Source organism: Lolium rigidum, chromosome 1 (genome assembly GCF_022539505.1).
Source record: "Lolium rigidum isolate FL_2022 chromosome 1, APGP_CSIRO_Lrig_0.1, whole genome shotgun sequence".
NCBI classification, from domain to species: domain Eukaryota; kingdom Viridiplantae; phylum Streptophyta; class Magnoliopsida; order Poales; family Poaceae; genus Lolium; species Lolium rigidum.
In genome coordinates, this window is record NC_061508.1 from 23,142,103 (window position 1) to 23,156,344 (window position 14,242).

Genomic DNA, 14,242 nt, shown 5'->3' on the forward strand with positions numbered 1-14,242 from the left:
TGATCCACGAAGGCCCACTCAAAGATCTGCTCGTACTGTTCGGCGGCATGGTCCCATGTATGGTCTTTCGACATGCCACGCTTCATCAGCCCCTCCCAAGAGGGCCTGTGCTCCCTGTATGTTGACATTGCAGTTCGCAATGCCTGCACGATAGTAGGTATCAAAGCGTTAAAACAATAAAGCATATGGCTGTATAACGGATTAACTAACATTGGCTGGTTACACAAATCATAGAAACCAAAACGTCAGTCTGGCCCACATTGGAGAATCAAAGCATGATATAAATTAATTGTAGGAGAATTAGCAGAACTGAACCAACACGACTAGGTGAAATGGACTCGACAATTGCAGGTTGACAAAGTGAGTTCATCGTTGCCAGGTTAATTGCAAGAGGCACTAATATAAGGCATGTACCAGGATCCATCCTATAACCGGAAAAAAAATTAACAGACACTTACCCACAACATTTTTTCCACTGTTAATGGTGAGAATGCCCACCTGCAAAATATAGTGCAGTAACACTTAATCATCACTACTTCAGAGATTTAGGGAGCAACGTACCAAAAATAGCATAACCATTAAACTTATTCCAGAAAAAAAGAAGCACTGGAAGTAAGCCAAAATTGAGCGGCACTCACCCTGTACCCTCCTCTCCTGTTTCACCAAAAGGGTTAAACGTCTCGACAGTATCCTGTTGAATACCCAAAACAATGAGAACATTTTGCATGGGAGCCAAGATAAGTACACATTTTTACTTTAAAGAACAGTTGTCTTACTCGGAGGCCCCCAGTTCCATGAACGACAGGAACTGTACCATATTGCATCGCATATAGCTGATTGAGACCGCAAGGTTCGAATCTGGACGGCATTAACAGGATATCGCAACTGTACAAAAGGAGAGACATCAGCATCCTAAATATAGTAGTACAATATTCTATACGTCGGCAGAAAATTTTATCAATCAGTGCATTGCATACCCTGCAGTTATTCTGTGGGAAACTGGAACACTAAATCCAACCCATCCACGGAATTTGTCCTTGTAGCTTGACTCGGTGGATCTCATCCAGCCTTCGAAAGCTGGATCCCCAGATCCAAGCATGACCTGTAAAAATAAGAAAAGATATAACTGATCGACTGGTTCTAGTAGTTGGCTATAAACTGCTAAAACCACCTTGTGTCCAGCTATTCTTAGTCTTTAGCTGAATGTTGAAATAACAGATATTAGAACAATATCTCAAAAAAACAGATATTAGAACAACAGCTGAATGGCCGCAGTTCACTAAGCCAATTGCTTGTATTTGTATGTCTGTTGTGGGCACATCAGATGGCCAAGCAGGTAGTCCAGCTATACTCCAGCTATACTGGCAGTGCATGTTCAGTACTACAGATAAATTTACCGCTTCCATCGCTGTTTTACAACTTGAAGTCGTGTTTTACCGAATACTACCTCTGTTCCAATGAATAAGGCCTATATTGAAAAGTCAAACCATGTAAAGTTTGACTAGGTTTTTACAAAAAATTATTAACATGCAAAATATAAAGTCAATATCATTAGATATATCATGAAATATATTTTCATATGATATTTACATACTATCATATTTGTCGATAGATTTTCTGAAAGTTCGGTCGAACTTTACTTGGCTTGACTTTTCAAAAAAATATAAGACTTATTCGTTGGAACGGAGGGAGTAGCATTAAAATATTCACTGAAATCAAACACTGATCTCATATTTGTAATGATTAGTCAAGCTACCAACCTATATTGATATGCCTTGTATTATACTACCATAGTACCATATACGAAACTCTTTGTTCACGCTATAGGCTCAACCAAATGAATCAGGACTTACGAACTGGACGTCTTCCCTCATGAGATCTGGAATGGCCATTTTAATGAGATCAATGCCTTTCTGGTAGTCCAATCTTCCAATAAAGCCAATCTGTGAATCAAGCTAATGAGATAATGCGCAAAAAATGTTTGAGAGAGTATTTTTGGGGATCTTAGGCATTGGTATCTAACCAGAGGAACATCAGCCCTTACAGGCAAACCCAGCTCCTTCTGCAATTCAGCTTTACATTTGTCCTATCACAAGTATGCCAAGCCACAAAGGGTTTATGGTTAGTCAGTGAGAAAATCATGGAAGCTACGAAGAAAAACTAGACCACATATACATGCTGTAGAGAACTATCCACATACCTTTCCAGAGAGATCATCAACAGTATAATGATAAGGGAGGCACTTGTCTGTGGTGGGATTCCAGTCATTAATGTCAATTCCATTGACAATTCCTGTATACAAAGAGATCAAACTGAAATTATTCTAGCAATCCATCCATCTGTTCAAAGAAGATTATGAAGAAAATGAGTTGACCCAAATATAGGTACCATTCAATACACTTTTCCGGGAACTTAAGAGCTCATTGAGGCCTTGTCCACCTTCAGCAGTAGTGACCTCCCATGAATAACCCTGCAAATTAAACATTAAATGGTTTCTTAACTGGCTGAAAGACAGAGCGCTGGAATTGAAGAACATCTCGCAAAAAATGGAAAGTATAAGCAGTTCACCTGACTGACAGTCACAATTCGATCTGCTGTCACAACTGCACCTTTCAAAAAGTTTACCGCCTCACCCTTGTCAAGGGCATGCCTCCTTGCCCATTCTGGAAATACCCATTCTAAAGCTCCATACCATTCAGGTGGCAACCCAAGATCAGGATATGTACTTGCAGGCTCCACACCCTAATGACATTGAAAGAACATATGGTTTGATCATAAGAGTTAACTGACTTACAAAACCTTGTACAGATAATGAAAAGTGATAGACCCAAACCTGATGTGCTAAATTATGTATGACAAGCGTGCTGCGGGAATCTCTGTAAACACCATACGGTCTATATTTTGCAGCAAGAAGGCTGAATAAAAAAAATAGTGAAGTCATAATAAAGAACAATTTAACAGCCAGCACTGAAGCGAAAACAGGAAACATAAAATGGCAAGCGGCACAACACAAAAGCAGAAAATATCTAAGAGTGACACTGGGGCAAGATAAGGCAGCTAAATGACGTAAAGCAGCTACAATTAATACCCTGAGCATTGTGAATAGGAAGAGGTAGCATCTAAACATCCTAAACCATTTTCAAGACTCGTATAGTGGAACAAAATGCACTGAAACCATGAACCCTCACATTGTCCTAATTCCTACAAACACATTCATCATGATCTTGGTTGAGCCTTCAACGCTACTTTTATAGGTATATAACAGAAATATATGGTGCTAAAACCATCAAAACATTGGAAGGGAATTTTCAGATTAGCTACTAACAAGTGAAGTACAAAGCTGAACTTGTAAAATTTCAGAGCACATCATCTTTGCCACAATAAATTGTTGATTAAATCCAAAAATGATTGGTTGATGAAATCCTTAGAAATGTTTAATTCACTAATTTAGACTTCATAAGCATAAGAACGAAAATGGGAAAATCATAAAAGAAATGTAGAGAAAGAAGTAGCATATAAACATACACTGGCACAAGGCTGGCATGCCAATCGTTCACAACAAACATGCAACTCTGTCCATAGATATATCCTCCCAATTCAAGGATGAGTGGGGCCTCACATGCAGCATAGCAAAGGAGTGTGTATCTGAACTGCATGTATAGAGCAGCCAGTCAATTTATATGATACAACTTCCGACTTGATCAAATTGTGAGCTCAGCGTAGCAGTGTATTACCTGATTATCACCGAAAGCACCAAAATTATCTCCATACAAACTTCCTGGTCTATGATATGATGGATGATCAACAAACACCTGAACAAATGCGACAATTGCCATGAAAACAAAAAAGAAGCTAAAATAAAAGAAAAACATTAGGCAATCACGGGTTACAGACGGCACTCTTGTATAGAACAAAAAAAAGTATTACTGGACAAAATTATCCCCAGATGATACGTCTAGCAAAAACTACTGTCTGAAAGTGCCGTAATGTCTTATACAGATCCTTGTTCCTTAACCCGTAGCATCTAGTGTAATCTTCATTTGGTAATACAACGACAATAATTGGCGGTGCCATCATTCACAAGCCCCCTCGCCTTTTGTGCCGCCACCTTGGCATGTCTTTTTAGTCCTTTTGCCCTTGTTAGTTCTTTGTAAATAGCTTGGTTGCTTTCTACCCATATGAACGGCAGAGCCCCTGCTTTGTCCCCAAAAAAGCTTAATTTCATATATTTCCTCAAATCCTATACCTCTTGTTAAGGGACCAAACTGTCTTCCTTTCAAACCAATTTAAACAATAATGGTGCAGTGAAGGCACAGAAGTGGCACGACTAATGTCAAGATAATTGCATACTCTAAGTGCGATTGAGAGAATAATATTAGCGCTTAAAATCCTATCTGCAAGCTGTGGGGTCAGCGAACTTAAGATAAAATAAATTAACTGTAGTTTATTTTTTTCAAATTCTATGTATTAGTCTCCAGGAGTTAAAAGTACTGACACCACAAATACTGGGCACAAAAGCATGTTATATTTTTCATGGATGTGTTGACCGTCATGCACAGGAGTACGAGGCAAATAACAGGAATGGAAAACATATATGTCTTTGTGGGCCAAAAGGAAGTGTAAACAAGGCTAGACAGTAGTTACAGTTGAACAGAAAATAATACAGTAAGATGATTGTATACCCACCCAATCAACGGAGTCTCTATACTCATGGAAAAATGTAACTTCATGTGATCCGCCAAAGCATGGAATCTTAATGTGCTTCCCAGTGTAAAACGCCTTTGCGTAATTTTTATCAGAGGAGCCATTTAGGTATCTTGGCATTACAACCATGACACGGTGACCACGAGCAGCAAGAGCGATTGGCAGTGAACCACAAACATCTCCTAGCCCCCCTGACTTTGCATAAGGAGCAGCTTCCCCAGTTACGAACACGATGCTGCGTGTAACTTTAGCTGGGGTTTGCTCCTTTGCATCCATGATCTCAGAATCCTGCTCACTTACAACAACAACTGTTCTGTCGACGGAATCCTCGTCGATCCCTGCTTGCAAAGTGGAACATATATGTAAGATATTGTTGAAGACCAGAGTGAGAGCACAGGTATTAGCAGAGCATGATTAAGTAGCAGATGATCGTACTCTTCAAACATTCTAATTCTAGTTTGTTAAACAACAGTTTAGCAATAATAAAATCGGTACAACCTACATTCTGTTCTCAGCTAGATGACAAATCTAATAATTTAAAAAATAAAGAGTAAGCAGCAGGCAATCAAAGAATCCAACAGAGGGTGAGCTTGTCTAGTGATCGAGCAAAGCACCTATGGTCCCAACTTCCCAGATGGCCATGTGACTGACTAGGTGCATATGGGCCTCCCATGGAGAAGAGACTGGAAACAAGGATTCCGAGACTACTCAAGGGTGAAGGCTCATTCTAGTTCCTGTAATAATAAAACAGAAGCAGTACATTCTCGGGCATAACGAAACGGTGCTCATTTCATTTCCAGTAAAATCAGTTTAGTGCTGATAAGTTAGTGTTGGGATGGCTATTAAGCATGAGAATCCAGTTAAGATCTCGCATTGCAGGAAGCAATGAATCGTAGTACCACGAGAAAAGACAAAGTCGTCAATTTAAACCCATTTCCAACATCTGATCTCTGTGCACCTGGCCTAGTATCTTGACTCTTCTTCCTACTCCACTACTAGTAGTACTAGTAAATTAGGATAATCTCAGTGATACTATGTCTGCTCGGGCCCAACCATGTGCACTAGCCCCGAAACCTGGGCGGTGCGCCGCTTTCACGTCGACACGCCACCCCAATCATCTCCCGATCCGATAAAATGTCCTGGGAAAATAAATCTATCGCTGTGCCGGCATCGCTCACGATTTCTACGGTGCTGGTGAAACTGTACGGTTGATGAAAATGACTAGCGGCGGTGCCCGACTCAACCCGAGTTGATCCTATAGAATATTCTTCCGGAATAAAATTGACGGAAACTGCGCACGGGTTTGGGCGCACGAAATTGCGTGATCTGAGGATGAACCGCGTGCGTACCTTCGAGCTGGAGGTCGGGTTCGAGGTCCCCGACGCCGGCGTCCGGCACGGTCGGCGGCGCGAGGAGGCCGGGCACGAGCGGTGGAGCCAGCTGCTGGGCCGGGGAATGCAGGGGGCGCGACGCGGGGCCCTCCCTGCTGAGCTCGGCGACGCAGCGCCTGCGGACGAGCTGGAGGAGGCGCGGGCGGGCGTGGCAGGCCCTGGCCCTGGCCGGATCGGCGCGGCGGCGCGGGGCCGCCGCGGCGGAGGGCGCGAGGCACGCGGCGCCGACGCCCGGCGTCGCCATGGGTGTGGCCCGCGAGTAGGAGGGGCAGACGGAGACGGAGACGCGGCCGGTGGAGTGGATCGCCCAGCTCGGTGCCGGGAAGGACTGGGTCTGTGCTCTCCTCGTGCGGTGGGCGGTGGGCGGTGGTGCGGCGGTGCGCGGTTCCCGGGGCGGGGTTTAACTAGGCGGGCAGCAAAAGCGGATCGGGGTTTGCGATTCTGCTGCTGGCTCGCCTCGCCGGTGCCAGGCTGCGCGCAGGAAGGAAGGAACGAACGGAGTGAGTGACCCGCGCCTCACCCGTGTGATGTGGAGTGGAGTGGAGTGGGGGTGACGGACGGACGAAATCGCAGCGGTTTCCAGTGGCTGTGTGCGGTCCATGGCGTATCTAGGGGTGGCGCCGCCTTCGCTGTCACCCTCTCACTGGTCACTGCTCGCTCATGCGCCGGCCGTGATGTTTTTTCTTTTTTGCGTGGCCCCCAAAGAATGCATGCTCCATGTTTTTATGAACAAATAATGTGCATCTGGTTCTTTTTTGTTTGTTTGGAGTTACTGACGTGGCGTGGCCGACATGCACGGTGCTGTCCCCGAGCCAAGCTGGGCCGTCCAAAATTGTCAAAAGTATAATTTGGTTTTTATTGGGGCCGCGCTGAGCGGCCCCGAGACACGTGTCCTTCGTTGTCCGATCGGCCACCTCTTCTGGCTCTAGGATCCACCTTCAAACCCCCTTCCAACCCTTCTTTGTTGCATTGACCTAAACGGACAATTTGATCGCGGCAGCACGGAACAAAAAATAAAATAGATGCAAGCTTCTCACTCTCACGCGGAGGGGAGGGCGACGAAGGTGGGGATGCGTAATGCAACGGCGCACCATGCATCAGGCGACGACACAAGGGACTGCGCACATTCGCAGATCCATCCTACCAACTCCACCACTGGCCATCCTCACCACCTGAGACCCCCCCCCCATTGTTGCTTCGAGCCATGCTTCAAATCCTGGTCCACACCGGCGACATGCCTCCGATTCCGCGAGCGCCGGAGAATCCCTCAAATGCCGATGAAGAAGCCGGAGATGAAATCTCTTCGCAGCTTGGTGTGCCTTTTTTGGTATGGTATGTTGGTATTCAATGATCTTCAGCTAGACAAACAAGTCTACAACGGTTATTTCTTCAAAACTGGTTTTGGCATACGTGTTGGAAACACCAAATAGTCGAGCATGCGGTGCTCCAAAGGATACAGTTCGGAACTTGGTTTTCGAGTGTGTGTGCATACTGGAAAACCTGCTGATGAAGCACAAGGTTCGCGGAGCAAAACAAACATTGATGCCAATGGATGGTATGCTACAATTGATATCAGTGGTTTCAGTTCACATAAATCAAAGGACACAAGACAACCAAACTGGGTAGTGTGACATGATTACAAGGCCCACATGCTGGTTGGAAACGAGATGGTGCGTGGAATGTCAGATTAGTGGACACAAATACTACCTATTACATATTTACGTAGGAAGGCAAAAGAGGACTTTCAGTTCCTACAAACCCTGCACAATGAAAACATGAGTACAACTCAGATAGTATGCATGATCCTCTTTTTATATCTTATCCATTTTTTAGAAGAAATGGCATAGCCCTGGTTCCATTTCTGAAACCAGATCAATAGAGTTTTACAAGGCATTCATCTTTTCGGTACTTTTCCTCCAACCTCTACACATTACTACACATGAGTTTTTCCAAAACATAGAACACCAGGGGAAACACATCTAAACATATCACTAGTGCTAAAACCCAGCTCACTAATCGAGGAATGTCAAAAAATTCTCAATGCCTAGTGATGGGGATACGCCCTAGGGGGTCCATCACCCAGCTCACTCGCCAGTTGAAGACAGCCCAGGACAGCTCCAGTCGGCGGGCGACTGGACCAAGCGCCCTGGCGACAGAAGCTTAGGAGCGACTGGACCATGCATGCCCATGAAGGAAGCGTAGCAAGCCCAAGAGGCCTTATACCGTAAACCCTAGGTGGCTGCCTATATAAAGCCACCAGGGGCACCCCACATAGGGGCATCTCATCATACATGCAATCTCAGATTAGATACAATCTCCCCCTCCGCCTCCGGCGGCTACCACCAAGCAAGTCGCCTAACGCTGGCGACACTATGATCATAGTAGATTTATAGCAGGACGTAGCGATCCTCCACCGAGGGGACGCGAACACGGGTACATCGTGTGCCAATCTCGTTCCCGGAATCTCCAACGCCGCCTTGCTCTACACCTCTCATGTGCTACCCGTAGCATCTGCCGTGGTCAAAACCTCGGCGAGTGGCGCCCACCGTGGGGCATGCGGCGCTTGGAGTGGTGATCCGGGCGGGATCCCTCAATTCTTCATCAACATCTGCGTGTGATCAAGGAGATCGCCTGCTGGCGGCGGCCAGTCCAGGATTGGCCGAATCGCCCAAATCCAGTCGCCATTCTCTTGGATGAGATCGGCTCTTTCTATGCTGGACCTCGGCGCCGCGTCTCAATACGCACTCCCGCGCGCCTCCGAGAAAAGATCGGGACATCTGCATGAAAGCAGCCAAAGGCTGATTGGTTTCTTCTATTCTGTTTATTAATCTACCGATTCTTCTCTCTTATTGATTCATACAGTACGTATGTTTGTTTATTTGCTATGCATGTCGCAATCAATTCTGCCCGAGTAGATGGCCGGAAATTCCAGGCGACTCTCAACACGTGCAGCTTAATATTGCCGGGCGAGACTCATCATCATCTTCACCGGCCAAATCAGGTCAACAAACGGCAGCCAAATTGCATCTACCTCTCGCCGAACGAGCGCAGACTCGGCAGCGCTTTCCGTGGCGATCAGCGGCGCTCCCAGCGCGTGCACGCGCGGCTTGATCTGCTGCCTGCCGTGATGCGCGCGTTCTGGAAGATTGCTGTTTTGGGGCGACCCAAATCTTCATCAAGCAGCGCCGCCGCGGGATCTAAGTCGATTGGAATATTTTATATACCCGCTCCTACCTCCTTCTCTCGCTTTAATTGCCATGACAACTGATTTGCTTAACCTAGCTCTGATTCTTTACATTGTGTGACATGCATGTACGCTGGAGAAAAGAAGAAAGAGAAGAAAATCGAGTAGCTACAGACTGACTACTCCACGTGATCTTATCTCTTCCGTGGAAAAGCTCAAACTACTACAATCTCTCTTATGCATTGACTACTCTGCCAATCTATTATTTTATTTGATACTAATTCATTGCCTGTTATTCGATACATGCATTCACGGCACTCAACCGTGATACGCGCGTCTTCTGCAACCTAGCTGTGGGGTCTCGCCGTGCGAACGCGTCATGGTAGACAGACTCGCCTCGTCCGGGGGAGTCACCCAGCGTGGACTCCGTTCAACGTGGACTCGGCGGCGCGGACTCGTCTCTCGCGGGCTCGCTCAGCGCGGATTCGCTCAACGGGGACTCGCCGTCCGCGGACTTATCGCCGCCGGCTCATCACGTTGGGCGACTCGATCTTTGCGGAATCGCAATGCTCGGCGACTCGCCGCTCGCCACGTTCGACGACTCGCCCGCCGCGCTCGGCCGTCCGCATTAGCAAGCTAAGTTTATTTATATTTATTTATATTCGTACATGCTATAAGTTCAAAACAAATCCGCCTCTTGGATCAATCTTCAAAACCGACCACGCAGTCGCATACAATCCTCTAAAGGACTACATAACCATAATTGGGATCGGTTTCGGTTTTGTCTGCTGTTTATTTGCGTCTGTCGAAGTAGTGAGGCTGGGTACCAGAAGGTCAACCTTGTCTCCGGGTTCAACGGCTGGCATCGCGTCCCTGTTACCCGGCAAGCGTTTGATGCTGGAGGTCTGCCTACTCATGAAAAGATACGCATAAACCATTCATACCGCAAACTGATCCATTTAACAATGCACGTTTTATCTACAAGTCGCATGTCTTTACAAGTGTTTATTATATTTCATAAATACACCTTATTGCAGTTGTACTTGCTTCTCCTTCTCAGCAAATGGCATGGCGTCTTTCTCGCCGCTCGCCACGCTCGGGGACTCGGCGCGCTCTTGACAGCGCCGCTCGCCGGTCGCCCGAGCTCGCCATCCGCCACGCTCGGGGACTCGGCGCGCTCTTGACAGCGCCACTCGACGGTCGCCCGAGCTCTCCATCCGCCACGCTCGGGGACTCGGCGCGCTCCAGACAGCGCCACTCGCCGGTCGCCCGAGCTCGCCACTCGTCGGTCGCCCGAGCTCGCCACGCTCGGGGACTCGGCGCGCTCTTGACAACGCCGCTCGCCGGTCGCCCGAACTCGCCATCCGCCACGCTCGGGGACTCGGCGCGCTCTTGACAGCGCCACTCGCCGGTCGCCCGAGCTCGCCATCCGCCACGCTCGGGGACTCGGCGCGCTCTTGATAGCGCCACTCGCCGGTCGCCCGAGCTCTCCATACGCCACGCTCGGGGACTCGGCGTGCTCCAGACAACGCCAGTCGCTGGTCGCCCGGGCTCGCCACTCGGCACAACGCGACTCCGTCCGCCGTGTCGACCATGTCCACCGCGTCGACGCCGTTCGCCATGCCACCGGCTAAACGCCGCGCAACTCCGTCCGCCGTGTCGACCCCGTGTCCGCTGCGCCACAGCGCGCCTCAGTCCGCCGCGTTGAGCATGACTCCGCCGCGCCGACTTCGCTCCGTGCGACCCCTTCCACAGCGTCGACCCCGTGTCCGCTGCGTCCACTGCGCCACGGCGCGCCCCAGTCCGCCGCGTAGACCATGTCCGCCGCGTCGACCTCGCCAACTCCGAGTCGCCAAAGAGAGCTCTGCGTCATGCTGCGCACCTCACCACTGGGTGTCCTCTTCCTTCGGGATGAAATTTCAATTGCCGTCATCAACCTTTGGCAGAAGCCCGAATTGGCTAAGTAGTGCGAGCTCCGGCTCGACCACTACGACGCCGGGGAAGGACCTCCATTGGAGTCGCACGCTCGGCCGGCCTTACGGGCCAAGATGACCGGCTCGGCTGCGCCTCCGGGCACCCATGTCCCTCTCTACCTTGGACGGAGCGACCTGAAAAGCTAAGTACTTGCGCTAGCGAGGTCGCCACGGCGGCCCAACGCGTCCGGGAAAAATGCCGAGTATGGAGCCCTCCTTGGGGTCGCTAAGCGGCCGGCCTCCCGGGCCACGAGATGCGACTCGCCTCCGCAATCATCGGGCAAACAAATCGCCCTCCTCTACCTTAGGCAGGTGACTTGAACGGCTAAGTACTTCGACTAGGGACCCCGCAAAACGGACCCGCGGCTCGCCAAGGAAAACACGCCAAATCAAGAACCCCTTTGGAGTCGCCACGCGACTGGCCCCACGGGCCACGACGAGAGGCACGCTATAAAAAACAGCGTCAAATAAACGCCACCCATGAGGCTGCTACTCGCGCTATATGACTACGTACTACGGCCGGGGACGCCCAGCTCAGCAAGGAAAACGGTCAAGCGGTAGCCTTCATCGGGATCGCCTAAGCGGCCGGGGAACACAGCGACATGCATAAAACTACTTAGTCGCCACGGCGACATTGCTCATTACATTTTTACAAATTCAACGCCCTAACAACTGGCCCATACAAAACAATTGTTTTATTTTCTTTCCGCAGAAACGGCACCAGCGGTGGCGACCTACTCGCCATCCTTGCCATCAACATCGCCTGCACCTTCGCCACGCTCGGGGACTGGCCGGACGACTGTCTCCGGGACTCGCCGGTCGCCGGCCTCCACGGCTCGCCACTCGCTAGCCTCCGCGGCTCGCCACTCGCCATGCTCGAGGGACTCGGCGCGCTACGGACAACGCTACTCGCCGATCGCCCGACCTCTTCATCGCCACGCTCGGGGACTCGCCGGTCGCCGGTCTCCCGGACTCGTCATCACCGGTCTCCCGGGCTCGTCATCGCCACGCTCGGAGACTCGCCGGACGCCGATCTCCCGGGCTCGTCATCGCCACGGTCGGGGACTCGCCGGTCGTCAGTCTCCCGGGCTCATCATCGCCAGTCGTCAGTCTCCCGGGCTCATCATCATCGGCCTCCGCAGCTCGCCATCGCCACGCTCGGGGATTCACTAGTCGCTGCTCTCCGAGATTCGCTCTCGCCGCACTCGCGGACTCACTTCGCTTGGATGACACACCGAGATATCAAGGAAAAGAAGACTCAAGCCGCCTTCATCGAAGCCGCCTCGAGCCTCGGGGACTGCATCCACTAGATATACTGAGCGCATATCCAGGCGCAATGATATCTCGCCAACAAGTTGTGACTGCTGCGTCCGAGGGTTCGACATCGACGCTTGCCCTTGGTCGCAGCCTATTATATCCATCACGTCTACATCAAACAATAACAGCGGTGACCTCGTCGCCGCGGCTCGTCGCTGCCTCCGCCAAGGCCGCCCAGATACCTGGATAGTTACATCCCGGTATATCGAGCAGCCAACAATGGTACTACAGACCGGGCTCAACAAATAGATGAGGCGCAGCGCTTGAAATGATGCCTGATTGCCATGGTTGCGCCGTGTTAATCCGGTGTCACGGGAAACAACGTGAGCAGCTCTCCAAGATCAAATCTCAAGGTCACTTAATGGCTTCTTGTCTGCTTCGTGAACTTACCAAAAGAAAAGGAACAAGTCATCTTCAAGCAATTGGTACGCCTCCACGTGAGGAGCAAGACTGGATGGCATGTTCGTGCATGAAATTCAAGGAAGACTAATGCTTCATGCCGTGCCGCCAGCTTCCACAGTTAAAAATGTCGTTTACGTCCGCTCTTCTAGTCTTCTGCATTGGAACATCTGCTGTTGGCAATTTACGGCTAAATACACATGGTGTCGTCTATGTGCGACTCGGCAACATCGGCTGCTGGCAGCGTGTTCCGTACGGTACAACTATACATATAGATTACCGAGGAATACTGCTACATCAACACCATCACCGCTCGGCTTGGTCATGTCTGCGTCCACTCGCGGCGGCATAACATCTACACTTGGGGCTCAACAGCGACATTGCTCCGAAGCAACGCCCAGGTCACCACCATGCTGATATATTCGCAACTCGACGACTTCTTCATCAACAACCTATGGGCTACTACTTTGGCTCGCGGTGCTCCGATACTCTCTCGGAGAGGACTCGTCTCGCCCAGGGATTCACCCATAGCCGACTCGGACCTACTCAGCTGACTCGCCAAGCTCCCCGCAGCCGACGGCTTCATCAACTCCTTCACCACGACCGAATTCCTCGCCGACTGACTCCCAATGGCTGCTTCACACCAACTTGTTCACGCCGACTGTCCTACACCGACTGGCTCACTTCGACCGCCTCTCGCTTCACGGTTATTTCCTCTATTTCAGGAGCCCATCGCCGATTCGCCACAGTCCATCGCCAAGCCTCTTCGCTCCTTGCCTCAAGCCCGCGCCGAATCCACGACGCGCTCGGGGACTACTGATGGGGATACGCCCTAGGGGGTCCATCACCCAGCTCACTCGCCAGTTGAAGACAGCCCAGGACAGCTCCAGTCGGCGGGCGACTGGACCAAGCGCCCTGGCGACAGAAGCTTAGGAGCGACTGGACCATGCAGGCCCATGAAGGAAGCGTAGCAAGCCCAAGAGGCCTTATACCTGTAAACCCTAGGTGGCTGCCTATATAAAGCCACCAGGGGCACCCCACATAGGGGCATCTCATCATACATGCAATCTCAGATTAGATACAATCTCCCCCTCCGCCTCCGGCGGCTACCACCAAGCAAGTCGCCTAACGCTGGCGACACTATGATCATAGTAGATTTATAGCAGGACGTAGCGATCCTCCACCGAGGGGACGCGAACCTGGGTACATCGTGTGCCAATCTCGTTCCCGGAATCTCCAACGCCGCCTTGCTCTACACCTCTCATGTGCTACCC

The 14,242-nt window shown here is 50.0% G+C and overlaps 1 protein-coding gene across 1 annotated transcript; it reads right to left on the minus strand.

The window, feature by feature from the left end:
- Window positions 1–6,354, minus strand: LOC124685064 (starch synthase 1, chloroplastic/amyloplastic; the record flags this gene model as incomplete). Its single annotated transcript, XM_047219356.1, is given in 15 exon segments — window positions 1–143; window positions 459–498; window positions 639–691; window positions 777–885; window positions 978–1,102; window positions 1,854–1,943; window positions 2,024–2,086; window positions 2,201–2,292; window positions 2,389–2,470; window positions 2,569–2,742; window positions 2,834–2,915; window positions 3,526–3,650; window positions 3,735–3,812; window positions 4,687–5,042; window positions 6,054–6,354. Coding segments are annotated over 15 exon segments (1,898 nt in total), but the record flags the coding sequence as incomplete, so codon positions are not given.
- Window positions 6,355–14,242: the final 7,888 nt, after the last annotated feature.